This window comes from Kogia breviceps, chromosome 5 (genome assembly GCF_026419965.1).
Source record: "Kogia breviceps isolate mKogBre1 chromosome 5, mKogBre1 haplotype 1, whole genome shotgun sequence".
Classification (NCBI taxonomy): Eukaryota; Metazoa; Chordata; class Mammalia; order Artiodactyla; family Physeteridae; genus Kogia; species Kogia breviceps.
Genome location: NC_081314.1, coordinates 149235133 through 149249698, shown reverse-complemented (window position 1 = coordinate 149249698; position 14566 = coordinate 149235133). Strand labels below are relative to the sequence as shown.

At 45.7% G+C, this 14566-nt stretch overlaps 1 protein-coding gene across 4 annotated transcripts in view; it reads right to left on the bottom strand.

Moving 5' to 3' along the window:
* Window positions 1–14566, bottom strand: part of COL6A2 (collagen type VI alpha 2 chain) — a 38023-nt gene that overhangs the window by 13276 nt on the left and 10181 nt on the right. For all 4 annotated transcript variants that reach the window (XM_067035291.1, XM_067035289.1, XM_067035290.1 and 1 more), the window contains 7 exons: window positions 3146–3285; window positions 2395–2993; window positions 2103–2123; window positions 1290–1355; window positions 599–652; window positions 472–516; window positions 126–152 (listed from right to left, as the gene is read on the bottom strand). In XM_067035291.1, the coding sequence (XP_066891392.1) occupies window positions 126–152; window positions 472–516; window positions 599–652; window positions 1290–1355; window positions 2103–2123; window positions 2395–2993; window positions 3146–3284 (951 nt within the window). In that variant the 5' untranslated portion in view covers window position 3285. The remainder of the gene's footprint in view (window positions 1–125; window positions 153–471; window positions 517–598; window positions 653–1289; window positions 1356–2102; window positions 2124–2394; window positions 2994–3145; window positions 3286–14566) is intronic.

Here is a 14566-nt window from a genome sequence, read left to right as displayed (position 1 = left end):
CCCAGAAGGCTACTACCGGCACCACACCGGATCCCATGCCCCGGCACGGAACCCCGGCTCGCTACCGGACACTGCTGCCAGGGTTGGGGCCGTGTGAGGTCTGGCCACCCAGAGTCCAATCTCACCTTCTCTCCTTTGAAACCAGGAACACCCTGAGGTCGGAAGGAAAGAAAAGCAGCATTATCAGAGTGTGTGTGCTGGGATCCAGCAGGCCTGGGGGAAGAAGGGGGGATGGGGAGGTGGGGGGGGATAGAGGGTGGGGTGGTGGTCGTCAGGCTTGGGTGCAGAGGTGCCAGCAGGGCCGTCGTTGGAAGTGCAGAAGCGCTTCATTTCCTTGGGGCAGGGGTAGGAGCAGTGGGCCACGACAGACACATCCTGACCCCATCAGCTGGCCCCGCCTGGAGCCAGGGAGCCCTCGGCTTGTCCCCATGTCCCCCGCCCCCAGGGCACGCACGGTCTGCAGCAACTTGCCTTGGGTCCTGGGAATCCAATGGGGCCTTCGATGCCTGGATCTCCCTGTGGGAGAGCAAAGGGCCGTGGATGTAACCTCAGCCGTGGGGAGTGGGGGCCGCCGGGACGGGGTGTGGAGGGTACTCACCTGTCGCCCCTTCTGTCCAGGCTCTCCGGGCTCACCCATGTTGCCCTTGGCACCCTGAAAGCAGATGAAAGAAAAAGGAATAAATCAAGGTGAGGAGGCAGCAGATGCGTCTGGCCAGTGGCCTGGCAGATGAGCAGACACCTCTCTCCCGAATTTAGAAAGAAGCCATTTAGTAATAACTTTCCCTGTAACGGTATTTCAAACGCTCTGTCTCATGTCCTCAGAGGTTTCTTTCCCCTCTCCTGCCTTTACAAATTTTGACATGAATCATTGGTGTTTCTGATACCCTGGCAGAAATTTTGGAAGGATTTCATTTGATACACCTCTGTTGTTACGAAAACGCAAGGCCAACCTAACCCCTTAAAACCTACTTATTTAACAAATGACAGGAGTGAGTGCCCTGTATGAATTAGCACCATATTACCAAGAGTAACGGAGTTCATGTTTCCTTATGTACTTGAGCATGCTTGTTTACTTTACAGGAGTCTTTTATGGGCAAATCTTAATTAAAAAGTATTCCTACTTTTCTCAAAATGCCATATAAAAGGCAGCTGATAAAGACTGTATTTTAGTTCTGCCAGGGTGAGAAGTGGTGAGTCCATCTGAGGTGCAGTGGCCCTAAACTTGGAGTTCAAGACAGGTTGGGGGCTTTCCTGGGAAACAGACCCCTCGGGTGGTCTGGGCATCTTACCTTCTGTCCGCGGTAGCCCTTGGGGCCGGGGGGCCCGGGGATCTCCAGACAGCTCACCTTGTAGCACTGAAACAGGAAGCAAGGGGCAGCGCGTGAGGCTAGCACCACAAGTCCCAGGAGGGAGGGAAGGGGTGCGGCCTGTGGCCCGCTGGACACTGGGTCACCCTGAGCTGGGGGCTGCGCGATGGAACAGACTTGGGAGGTACCCAGGAGGCCCCTGTGCCCACCAGGGGCGGGTTCAGGGGTCCACACCAGTGCTCTAGTCAAGTTTTGGAAATCAAGGCGGCATTAAGCAATGACCAACAGTAGAAAGTATGAAATCGCTGCTGGCCACTCCCCACTGTGCTTGCATAGTAAATTGCCGTGGTATCGAGCAGCTGCTCCGGGAAAGGGTGTGCTTGTAGTATCCTGGGCTGTGAGCTGGTGCTGGGGAAGCACAGGCTGCAGGTCCTGTGCTGCAGGTCCTGTGCTGGGCACCCAGCTGGCCACCTGCCTTCTCCTCCTGGCCTCCCTCAGGTGGATGGAGCCCGTCAGCCCAGAGGGCAACCCTCAACCTCGACCTTCATCTTTTGGCTGTGTAGACCCTAACACTGACCTCCTGCGTTTAAACAGCCTGGTTTTGGCCAGGAGCCCTTTGTCCAGACTGAGTCTCAGGCCCCACATGGAGCTGAGGGGGTCTTGCTCCCTGGCCGCCCCCCCTCATTGTCCTAGACCTTGGGAGCCCCAGGGAGTGGGGTGTGGGTGATCGTCTCTGCTGGGTCAGAGGCCCCAAGCAGCTCCCGGCAGGGCTGGCAGAGACGGAAACGCTCTCACCTCTCCGTAGGCTTCATGTTTCTGCGGAAAAGACCAGAGAGAAACCCTGGTTAACGAGGAGCTGGAGACATGGTCAGCTCCGAGTCTGGGCGGGGACGCAGGACACCGGAGTAGACAGGACCCTGCCCGGGGGCCCACCCTCTTCAGCCACCCCACTCAGAGGGGGTAAACTGAGGCCCGGAGCAGTGGACTGCCCCCTGCCACGCAAGTGAGCGGATCCCAGGGCTCTGGGCCCCACGCTTCGTCCCTGCTGCCGGCGGGTGGGCGTGGCCTCCCCGGCCCAGCGGCTCACCATGACCTTGATGATGCGGTTGATGGTGTCCTGGTCGATCTCGGTGGAGTCGGGCCGCATGGTGGCGTAGTTGTTCCGGTAGAGCTCGTGCGGCGTGTTGGCGATGTCCCGCAGGCCCTGCTCGTTCAGCTTCAGGTTGGGCGGCACCGCGAAGAGCCGGATGCCCTCCTCGCGGGCCCGCTCCGCCTGCAGCTTGATGCCCCCGCACGGGCTGCCCGTGACGTGGCCATCGGTGATGATCACCGCGAAGTTGACCACCCCCTTGCCCACGTGCCGCCGGACCTCCTGGGTCATGTTGGCCAGCATGCAGTCGGTGAAGGTGCCGCGGCGGAAGGAGCTGATGCCCTGCAGACTCTTGGTGAAGGAGGCGCGGTCGCTGCCGGGCGGGCTGAACACCTCCACCAGGTCGGAGAAGTGCAGGCCGCCGTAGCGCCAGCTCAGGGCCACCTGGTCCAGGTAGAGCTCGTCCTGCAGCTGGCTGATGAACTGCAGCACGAACTGCTGCATGTGGTAGAGCAGGCTGTCGGTGGGGGACTGCATGGTGATGCTCTCCGACGTGTCCAGCACGAAGTACACGTGGACCGGGCAGTCGGCCTTCTCTGGGGACGCACACGAGTCACCGCGGCACCGGGGGCCCTTGCGCGGGCTGGTGCGGGTCTCCGCTCGCCCGGCCTCGCCGCAGCCCGCCCCGCCCCCGCCCTCCGGCCCCGCCCAGGCCTCACCGGCCTCGCCGCACCCACCCCGGTGGTACCTGGGCAGCTGTTCCTCTCGGAGGTGCCAGGGCTGATGATTTCCTGCTGCTGAGCGTGGACGGCCCCCAGGAGGCCCCAGAGCAGGAGGGCGGAGCAGGGGCCTGGGAGCATCTTGGCAGCGCCCGTGCGCCCCGACATCCTGCAGCAAGGGAGAGCGGCGCTGCAGACGGTGCCCCGCGCGCACAGCACGGTCCGAGCCCTCCTCCCCAGACAGTGGGGGCGGGACGCACGCGGCCGGCCAGCAGCTGGGCTCAGGGGGCCCCTCTCCCCCTGCCCTGGATGGGCCACAAGCATTGACTGGGCGCAGAGACCGCAAGTTTTGGGCTCCGCTCCGCGTGGGACGCTCACCACTCCTCCCTGCCCTGCGGAGCCTGGGTGCGCTGGGCAGACAGGTGCGTCCTGGGAACTGAAAAGCCCGTGACTGGCGTCAGTGGGGACAGAGGGGGTCCTGCGGTGGGCAGGGCAGAGGGGTCGCTGGGGGCGACTGGGAGGAGGGGCACCCGGGGTGGGGAGAGAGGCCCAGGCTGGGCCGGGGTGCGCCTTGGTACTGGACACCATGCTGACCGGGGAGGGGGATGGCCTGGGGAGAGGAACGTGGGCGCTGACGAGGACAGGCCTGGAGGGTTGGCAGGCAGTGGCCTCCGGGTCCTGCTTTGTTGAGGGACGTGGGGACAGCTGCACAGGGTGGAGGGGACCCTTCTCCAGAGGGGTCACTGAGCCCTGGCGTGTCTCCGTGGGGCCTGAGGTGGTCCTGATGCTGTGGCCTCTGCACTCGGGTGCACCCTCCGCCGGACAAATGCAGCGAGAGGACCTTGAGGTGCGGCGGGGTGGGCTGGCTGGGCTCTGGGGACACGGTGTGAGGGAAGGGGGACCCTTCGTGGGAAGGCGAGGAAGGGGCTTGTCACCCTGCTGTTCCAGTGGGGACCCTGCAAACTGGTTCACTTGGTGCCCCTGGAACAGAGGGTGAACCTGCTGAAGATGCAGCCCTGCCGGGGACCTGGGCTCTGCTGGAAGCCTGGGCCCCCGCATGGCTAGGGGCGAGAGGAGGCACCTGGAGAACTCTGGAGGGAAGCTCCCGAGGCGTCAGGGGCGCTTTGGTGCTGTTTTTGTGGTAATGCCCCTCAACACTGTGGAAACCTCTCATTTTTGAGAGGAGGTGAATTTGCACTTGGGTTTAAGGTGAGAGGGGTTATTCCTGGCGGTTAGGGGTGCGCAGGACATGGTCCTGCCTCCTTCCGCATGGGGTCATGGTTAGCTCAAGAGGCTGTGAGGCTACAGGTAACAGTCATGACCCCACAGGGTGGCGCCAGTTGCTGAGATTAAAGCAAGCCCCGTGGGAGTATCAGGAAATCCAGGAGGGCTTCCTGCAGGAGGTGATGGATGTGCCCAGACTGAGGGAATGGCCAGAGGAAGGAAGCTCCTGGCCGAGAGGAGTCTGGTTTAGGGAGGTCTGGGGGCAATGCTCAATTGAGGTGAGGACTAAGAAGGTGGGGTGAGGGGCAGGCCAGGGGCTCTGAAGTACCCAGGAGCCAAGAGGGAGTTGGGCTGCACCAGCCAGAGCCAAGGGTCCAGAGCCATCAAACACTGGCGACGGCCACCGTGGGACCTTAGTCAGGGGGCCAGTCAGGGCTGACCACTGGGATGTGGGCACAGCTTTGTCCTCCACTACCCCTCATCCTGCTGCCCCATGGAGGAGAGACTGCAGAGAGGGCCCATAAGGCCCACTATGTCCTGTCTGCTACAGGTGAGAGGGGACAGAAAGGAGGGGAGGCTTGCCCAGCTTGGCACTGTTCTCCATGTGCACACATGTCACGCGCCACACACACATGACACACACAGCACACACACAGACATCACACACACATCACAAACACCACACACACACAAAGCACACACACAGCACACCACACACGTCACATGCCACACACAGACATCTACACACACATCACACACACACAGACATCACACACAGCACAAACACCACATCACACACACACAGCACACCACACGCAGACATCACACACACATATCACATACATCACATGCCACACAGACATCACACAGCACACACACCACACACAGACATCACACACACAGCACACCACACATCACACATAGACATCACACACCACACACAATCACACACCACACAAACACCACACACACACCACACACACACCACACACACACACACATCACCATACACACACACCGCACACACACACCACACACACACAGCACACTACACAGACACCACCCACACACAGCACACACACATCACTCACACAGGCATCACCACACGCACACACTCAGCACACCACACATGTCACACGCCCCCCACACACATCACACACACTCACACATCATACACCACACACAAAAACACACATAATAAATTAAAAGAGGCCCACATAATAAAGTGTACTGGTGGAAAATCTTACTCTCAAATGTAATGAAAAATTCTAAAAATATCTACCCAGGGGAAAAACACAATAGCAACAACAAAATACAGAAAACACCCAAAGGGAAAAATCACTTTGGCCTGTGGTAGGCAGCCTCCAAGGTGGCCCCCAACAACTCTTGCCCATACAGAGTCCTTTTACCCCCCGAATTGTCTCTGGCCAGTATGAGCAACAGAATAACGTGGAAGTGATGCTGTGTGACTTGCACGACTGGGTCGTAAAAGGCAGGGTGCCTTCTGCCTGGTCCCCTCCTGACTTGCTCGCTATGGGGGAAGCGAGCTGCTGTAACATGAAGATGCTCAAGCAGCCTTTGCAGAAGCTCGTGGGGGAGGTGCTGAGGCCTACAGCTGACAGTGGTGAGTGAGCCATCTTGGAGGCAGACCCTCCATCCCGGCCAAGACTTAGATGACCGAGGCTGCGGCCAGTATCCTGACTGCACCTCAAGGGGGGCCCTGAGCGAGAACCACTCAGCGAAGCCTCTCCTGAACTCCTGGCCTGAATAAATTACCAGATAGTAAATGCTTATTGTTTTAAATCACTATGTTGTGGGTACTTTATTACACAGCAATAGACCACTAATAGAGGCATAAAACTTTTTCTCCACAACGTTGTAGACAGAAGATGAGACAATAATTCAGAATCTTGACAGGAAAATAAAATGACCCAAGGATGTCTCTCCAGCCAACTTATCTTTCATGTATAAGGATAAACATCTCAGAAAACTAAAAATAGAGCTACCATATGGTCCAGCAATCCCACTCCTGGGCACATATCCAGACAGAACTCTAATTCAAAACGATACATGCACCCCTATGTTCATAGCAGCACTATTCACAATAGCCAAGATATGGAAACAACCTAAATGTCCACTGACAGATGAATGGATAAAGAAGATGTGGTATATTTATACAGTGGAATATTAGCCATAAAAAACCACAAAATAATGCCATGTGAAGCAACATGGATGCAACTAGAGATTATCACACTAAGTGAATAAGTCAGAGAAAGACAAATACCATGTGGTATCAGTTACATACGGAATCTAAAATATGACACAAATGAACTTATCTACGAAACAGAAGCAGACTCGCAGACATAGAGAACAGACTAGTGGTTGCCAAGGGGGATGGGGGATGGGGGAGGGATAGATTGAAAGTTTGGGGTTAGTAGATGCAAACTATTATGTATAGAATGGATAAACTACAAGGTCCTACTGTATAACACAGGGAACTATATTCAATATCCTGGGATAAACCATAATGGAAGAGAATTAAAAAAAGAATGTATATATGTGTATAACTGAGTCACTTTGCCGTACAGCAGAAATTAACACATCATAAATCAACTATACTTCCATTAAAAATAAAAAAAGGGTAAACATCTCAGATGTAAATGGGCTCAGATCTATGCCACCCACACACCATTCCTAAAAATATTCTGTAAGGAATTTCTGCAAATACAGAAATGAATAAAGATAAATGAAAAGCAAAGAAACTTGAGACATACAGTAAAATATAGAAAATGAAGGGAAAAGAACTGAAGCATAAAATTAAAAGCCAGAAATTTCACATAGATCAGTTGTGACAATAAAGGTGTATGGCTTAAATTCTCCTGTAAAGACAAACTTTCCTAAATTGGGTCAAAAAATGAAACCCATCACAATGAGGTTTATGAGTCACATTTTATATTGAAAGTCACAGATGGTGCAAAAAAAATGGAGTGGGGAGGGATGGATGCAAATGGAGAGAAAGACAGGGGCAGTGTTGTTGAGACACTAGAATTTAAGACAGAGGATGAGGGATGGGGCCCAGGAAAAGATAAAAGCTGCTGCCGTCCAGTTATAAATCTTTATGTACCTAATTTCATAACAATATTACTTAAAGCACAATCGGTAAAAAAGCAAAGAAAAAACGGACAGACTTAGACTTTAACTCATCTTTTTATGTTATTGACAGATCATATTAAAAAAAACAGAGGATCTGAATGTCATGTTTTATAAAACTTTGATAGTAACAAGCAGGGAATATGTATTTTCTAAACATAAAGGATTTGGATAATGTGCATAAAACACACCCACATATTACATATATACCTATGTTTTCAAAACCTACAAGTAGGGAACATACACTCTTTAAAAATTTTTTACAGAATTCAATCCTAGAGTAAGCCACAAAGAAAGCTTCAATTTATTAAAAAAATGGAAATTTTACAGATAAAATTCTTTGAGCTACAGTGCAAAATTTGTTACTAATAAGACATAGGAAAAACTCCCCCAAAACAAAGCACTTGAAATTGAAAAACTCTCGCAAAAACTACATAGGAATTAGTGACAATGACGATGTACCCTTAAAAACAAATATGAGAAGGCCAAAACTGTAATCGGGGGAAAATACATAGCCTCAGACGCTTTATGTTATAAAATAAGAAATTAGTGTAACAAATGAGGCATGTGGTTGAAGAATAGGGACAAGAAATACTTAAAGAGATAAATCTCAGGAAAGCAAGAGAGAGAAAGTGGTAAAAAACCCCACAACCAATTGGTTGAAAAAAAACGCACAGTAGAATAATAAATACATCTAAGAGCTGGTTCTTCAAAAAGGCCAATAAAATAGAAAAAAACTTTAGCAAGTCTAAGCCAGAATAAAAATGATGTAAACACAAATATAGAAATATACAAATTTAAGGAGTAAAATAATGATAGATGAGGAGAGTTTTTATTGTTTGTTTTTAAGAGCATACCAAGTGCAGCTTTGAGCTAGTAAAAGTGAAAGACCGTTTTCTGGGAAAGTGGTCTCACCTCTAGAGAGGAGGTGAGGAACTGGCTGGACTCTGACTTGGAAGGAATGGAAACACTGGAAGGAAACAACGTTCCCAAAGACTCTGGCCCAAACAGCTTTTGGGTGAGTTCTTTTGCATTTTCAAGAACAAACACTTCTCTATTTAACTTATTTCAGAACATAAAAAGATAAGCTTTTCAATTCATTTGTTAACTTGGCAAAACCTAAGACCAAAACTTGATAAAAGGTATCCCTAAAAGGAACTCTATAGATAAATATAGATAAATAATATAATATAATAAAAATAATATAATATAATATAAATAATATATAATAATAATAATAAATAATAATATAAATAACATATAGATATATAACTTTTGAATACAGTTGCAAAAATCCTAACTGATATTAGAAAATAAAATATAGTAGCATGTTAAGGACTACTAAACCAGTACTAAGATGAAGTTAGTTAAGAATACAATGATGCAACATTAGGAAACATATTAATGTAAGTCACATTAATATAAAAAAGTAAATCATGTATAGGCATACCTCAGAGATATTGTGGATTTGCTTCCAGACCACCATAATAGAGCAAACATTGCAATAAAGGGAGCTGCAGGAATTTTTTGGGTTTTCCAGTGCATGTAAAAGTTATGTTTACACTATACTGTAGTCTATTGTGTGCAATAGTGTTATGTCTTAAAAAACAATGTACATAACTTAATTAAAAATACCTTATTGCTAGAAAAAATGCTAGCCATTATCTGAGGCTTCAGTGAGTTGTAGTAGTAACAGCAAAGACTGCTGATCACAGATCACCATAACAAGATAATAATGAAAAAGTCTGAAATATTGCAAGAATTCCCAAAATGTGACAGACATAAAGTGAGTAAATGTGGTTGGAAAAATGGCGCTGATAAACTTGCTCGATGCAGGGTTGCCACAAACCTTCAATTTGTAAAAACCAAAATATCTGCAAGGTGCAATAAAGTGAAGTGCATTAAAATGAGGTATGTGTGTAATTGCTCTAAAAGAGCCCCAAAACATCCGTTTGTGGTTAAACAAACAAACAAACAAGGCAAAACCTCATAAGAGACTTAGGAGTTGGATTAACATTATAAAAGTAAAACCTCATAAGAAACTTAGGTGTTGGATTAATATTATAAAGGATATAAATTTCAAATCAACAGCCACTATCAAATTTTACACAAAAACTAAATAGGTGTTCTTATCTTTGTGGGTCACAGACTCCTTTAAGAATCGGGACAGTTTCACCTGACACATACGCACAGATTTTACTCACATATAGAAATCACAGTCCTCATTAATTCAGGGGGTCCATCTATGGAACTGACGCTGGATTAAAAACTCCTGCACTTGAAGAATGACCATTAGAGTACGAAAAATGAAAAATAAAGATGACAAAGAGTGTTGATCTCATTATATTATTCAGTGTTGTGTTGGAAGCCAGTGCAACAAGACAGTAAACAGAAATAAAATGTAAGTCTTGGAAAGGAAGAGATAGGAACTGTCCTTATTAAAGATGGGACTGTCTACCTAGAAAATCCAATAAAATCAATTGAACAAAGTTTAGGGGAGAGAGAAAGGGGTATTCAATGAGGCAATTATAAGAAAAAAAAATACACAAAAATCCATAGATTTTCTTCTATCAGCAACAACCAATTAGAAAAGGTAATGGAAAAAATACTATTTACACTAGCAAGAAAAACAACTTAAATCCAAGGAATAAACAATAAGAATCTACAGATGTGCAGGACTTATGAAAAAACGTCCCAAATTTTTAAGGAACACAGTGGAGAGACAAACCTTGTTTTTGGATGAGAGACACAATATTTAAGAGTATCAGTTATTTCTAACTGAATCTATAATTGAATGTAATTTTGATTAAAATTTCCAATAAAACTTTTTACTTCTTTTGCCATTACATGTTGACAAAATGAATCTAAGATTTACCTGGAAGAAAAAGTAAGAGTAGCTGAGAAAAATAAAAAATGAAGGGTGATGAAACTTGTGTTATCAATTGCAATAATGGAATACAATTACAGTAATAAAGCATTAGTGGTTTTGGTGCTGGAATGGCCAACAGACCACACAGCAGTGGCATAACACCATATGGGAACTGAGGAAATGAGACGGCTGCTTTTCAGAGCACTGAGAGAAGGCTGGGAAAAGAGGTCACGATGTGATTAGAGATAAAGTAATCCCACCTCACACAGTACACCCAAATAAAGTCCAGGAGAAGTAAGTAACTAACTGAGTGTAAAACATGGACCAAAAAGTCTTTGAAGGAAATAGAAAAGATGAAATGACAGTGAAATGTCTTATGATTACTCTGCACCAGACACTATGCTACATCTTTTAACCCTCACAAGTGCCCTTGCGGATAGCACACTGGTGCTATTATAATCTCCATTTTATAGATGAGGAACTGAGACTGAGACAGGTAACTTGTCCTCAGTGCTCAGATAATAGCTGAGATCCAAATCCAGGCAGCATGGTTCTGAGTCCACACTCATGATAACTGGGCTCCCACATATTATCTTCGTTAAAACAAAACAACATGAGCAGAGTGGAAACATACCAAGAGCCAGGCATCCATATTCCCAATGCATTATCAAGATTTCATATTCTTAAGGTTTAAAATGTTTGATGGCCTATTATTGTTTAAATGTTTACAAGTGTAATATATGTTTGTTGTTTTAAACTTTTTATTAATATATAAGGTCCTTCTTTGCCTCTTGTAACCTTTTTGATTTAAAGTCCATTTTAATCTGGTGTTAGTATAGCTACCCCTGCTCTCTTTTGGTTCTTATTTGCATGGAATAACATTTTCCATCCATTCACTTCAAACCTATTTGTGTCTTTGGTTCTAAAATGAATCTTTTGTAGACAGCATATAGTTGGATCTCATTTTTTTAACATCTGTTCTGCCAGTCTCTGTCTTTTGCTTGGACAGTTTAATCCATTTACAGTTAAAGTAACTACTGATAAGGAGACACTTACTTCTGTAGTTTTGCTATTTGTTTCCTATGTAATTACAGCTTTTTTGTTCCTCATTTCCTACATTACTGTTTTCTTTTGTGCGCAGCTGATGTTTTTTGTTGTAAAACATTTACATCCCTTCCTCATTTCTTTTTGTGCATATTCTTTTGGTACTTTCTTTATGGTTACCATGGGATTACATTTAACATTCGAAAGTTATAACAATATAATTTGAATTTATGCCAGTTTAACTTCAACAACACACAAAAAAATCTGCTTCGTTAAAAGCTCCCTCCTTATCCCTTTCAGTTATTGATGTCACAAAATTACATCTTTACACATTTTGTGTCCCAAAACACAAGCAAATATTATTTTTAATGCGTTGGTCCCTTAAATTATGTAGAAAACAAAATGTGGAGTTACAATAATGCTAGTTTTAAGAAGAATAGGCTGGACGAATCACGCACCCTGACTTCAGACTATACTACAAAGCTACAGTAATCAAAACAGCATGGTACTGGCACAAAAACAGACACATAGATCAGTGGAAAAGAGCAGACAGCCCAGTGCATAAACCCATGCACATACGGTCAATTAATCTATAACAAAGGAGGCAAGAATATACAATGGAGAACGACAGTCTCTTCAATAAGTGGTGCTGGGAAAACTGGACAGCTAAATGTAAAAGAGTGAAACTAAAACATTCTCTAACACTACATACAAAAATAAACTCAAGGTGGATTAAAGACCTAAATGTAAGACCAGATTCCATAAAACTCCTAGAGGAAAACATGGGCAGAACACTCTTTGATATAAATTACAGCAATATTTTTTTGGCTCTGTCTCCTAAAACAAAGGAAATTAAACCAAAATTAAACAACTGGAACCTAATTGAACTTAAAAGCTTTTGCACAGCAAAGGAAACCATCCACAAAACGAAAAGACAACCTATTGAATGGGAAGAAATATTTGCAAATGATATGACCAATAAGGTGTTAATATCCAACATATATAAACAGCTCATACAACTCAACATCAAAACCACAAACAACCCATTTAAAAAGTGGGCAGATTTCACCAAGGAAGACATACAGATGGCCAAGAAGCACATGAAAAGATGCTCAACATAACTAATTATTAGAGAAATGCAAATCAAAACTACAATGAGGTATCACCTCACACCAGTCAGAATGGTCATTATCAATAAAGCTAGAAACAATAAATGCTGGAAAGGGTGTGGTGAAAAGGGAACCCTCCTACACTGTTGGTGGGAATGTAAATTGATACAACCACTATGGAAAACAGTATGGAGGTTCCTTTAAAAAGTAGAACTAGAACTACCATATGACCCAGCAATCCCACTACTGGGCATATACCCTGAGAAAACCATAATTCAAAAAGAGACATGCACCACAATGTTTATTGCAGTACTGTTTACAATAGCCAGGACATGGAACCAATCTAAATGTCCATCAACAGACTAATGGATAGAGAAGATGTGGCACAGATATACAATGGAATATTACTCAGCCATAAAAAGAAACGAAATTGAGTTATTTGTATTGAGATGGATGGACCTAGAGTCTGTCATACAGAGTGAAGTAAGTCAGAAAGAGAAAAACAAATACCGTATGCTAACACAGATAACATGGAATCTAAAAAAAAAAAAAAAGGTACTGATGAACATAGTTGCAGGGCAGGAATAAAGAAGCGGGTATAGAGAATGGACTTGAGGACATTGGGTAGGAGGGTGAAGCTGGGGCGAAGTGAGAGTAGCATCAGCATATATCAGCTTATACACATTACCGAATGTAAAATCGTTGGCTGCTGGGAAGCAGCAGCATAGCACAGGGAGATCAGCTCTGTGCCTTGCAATGAGCCAGAGGGGTGGGATAGGGAGGATGGAAGGGAGGCTCAAGAGGGAGGGGATATGGGGACACGTGTATGCATATGGCTGATTCACTTTTTTGTGCAACAGAAACTAACACGGTATTGTGAAGCAATTATAAAGAAACAATGGGCAGAAGAACTGAATAGACATTTTTCCAAAGAGGAAATGAGGAAATGGCCAACAGGCACAGGAAGAGATGCTCAACATTTCTAATCATCAGGGAATTGCAAATCAAAACCACAATGAGATATCACCTCACACCCGTCAGAATGGCTATCATCAAAAAGAACACAAATGACAAATGTTGGTGAGGATGTGAAGAAAAGGGAACCCTCATGCACTGTGGATGGGAATGTAAGTTGGTGCATCCTTTGTGGAAAACAATATGGAGGTTTCTCAAAAAACTAAAAGTACAACTACCATATGACCCGGCAATTCCACTCTTGGGTATATAGTAGATTAATAATTTAAAAAAGTGTATTAGTCTTTCAAATCATATAGGAAAAAAGGCAAGTTACATGCCATTGTTACAATAATTATTGTTATAATAATAAGAGCTTTATAATTGCTCATGTATTTACCTTTACTGAGAGCTTCATATTTTCATATGGCTTCAAGTTACTGTCTAGTGTCCTTTCATTTCACCCGCAGGACCCTCTTGAGCATTTCTCACAGGGCAGGTCTAGCAGTAACGGACTCTTTCAGCTTTTGTTTATCTGGGAATATTTTATGTTTGCCCTCACTTTTGGGGGACAATTAGGCTGGATATAGAATTTTCAGGCAACGTTTTTTTTTTCCTTTTAGCATTTTGAATATATCAACCCCCTGCCTCTGGTCTCCAAAGTTTCTGATGAGAAATCTTCTGGTAATCCTATTGAGAATCCCTTGGATATGATGAGTCACTTCTCTCTTGCTGATTTCAAAATTCTCTCTTTGTTTTTGTCTTTTGACAGTTTGATTATAATGTGTATCAGTGTGAGTCTCTTTGAGCTCATCCTACTTGTCTTGGATGTTTATATTCAGGTCATTCATCAAATTTGGGAAGTTTCTTCACATATTTCCTCTGCCCCTTTCTCTCTCATCTCCTTCTGGGACTCCCAAAACAAGTATGCATGTCCTTTAGGTTCTGTTCACTTTTCTTTTCTTTTTTTTTTTTTTTTTTGTGGTACGCGGGCCTCTCACTGTTGTGGCCTCTCCCATTGAGGAGCACAGGCTCCGGATGCACAGGCTCCAGATGCACAGGCTCAGCAGCCATGGCTCATGGGCCCAGCCGCTCTGCAG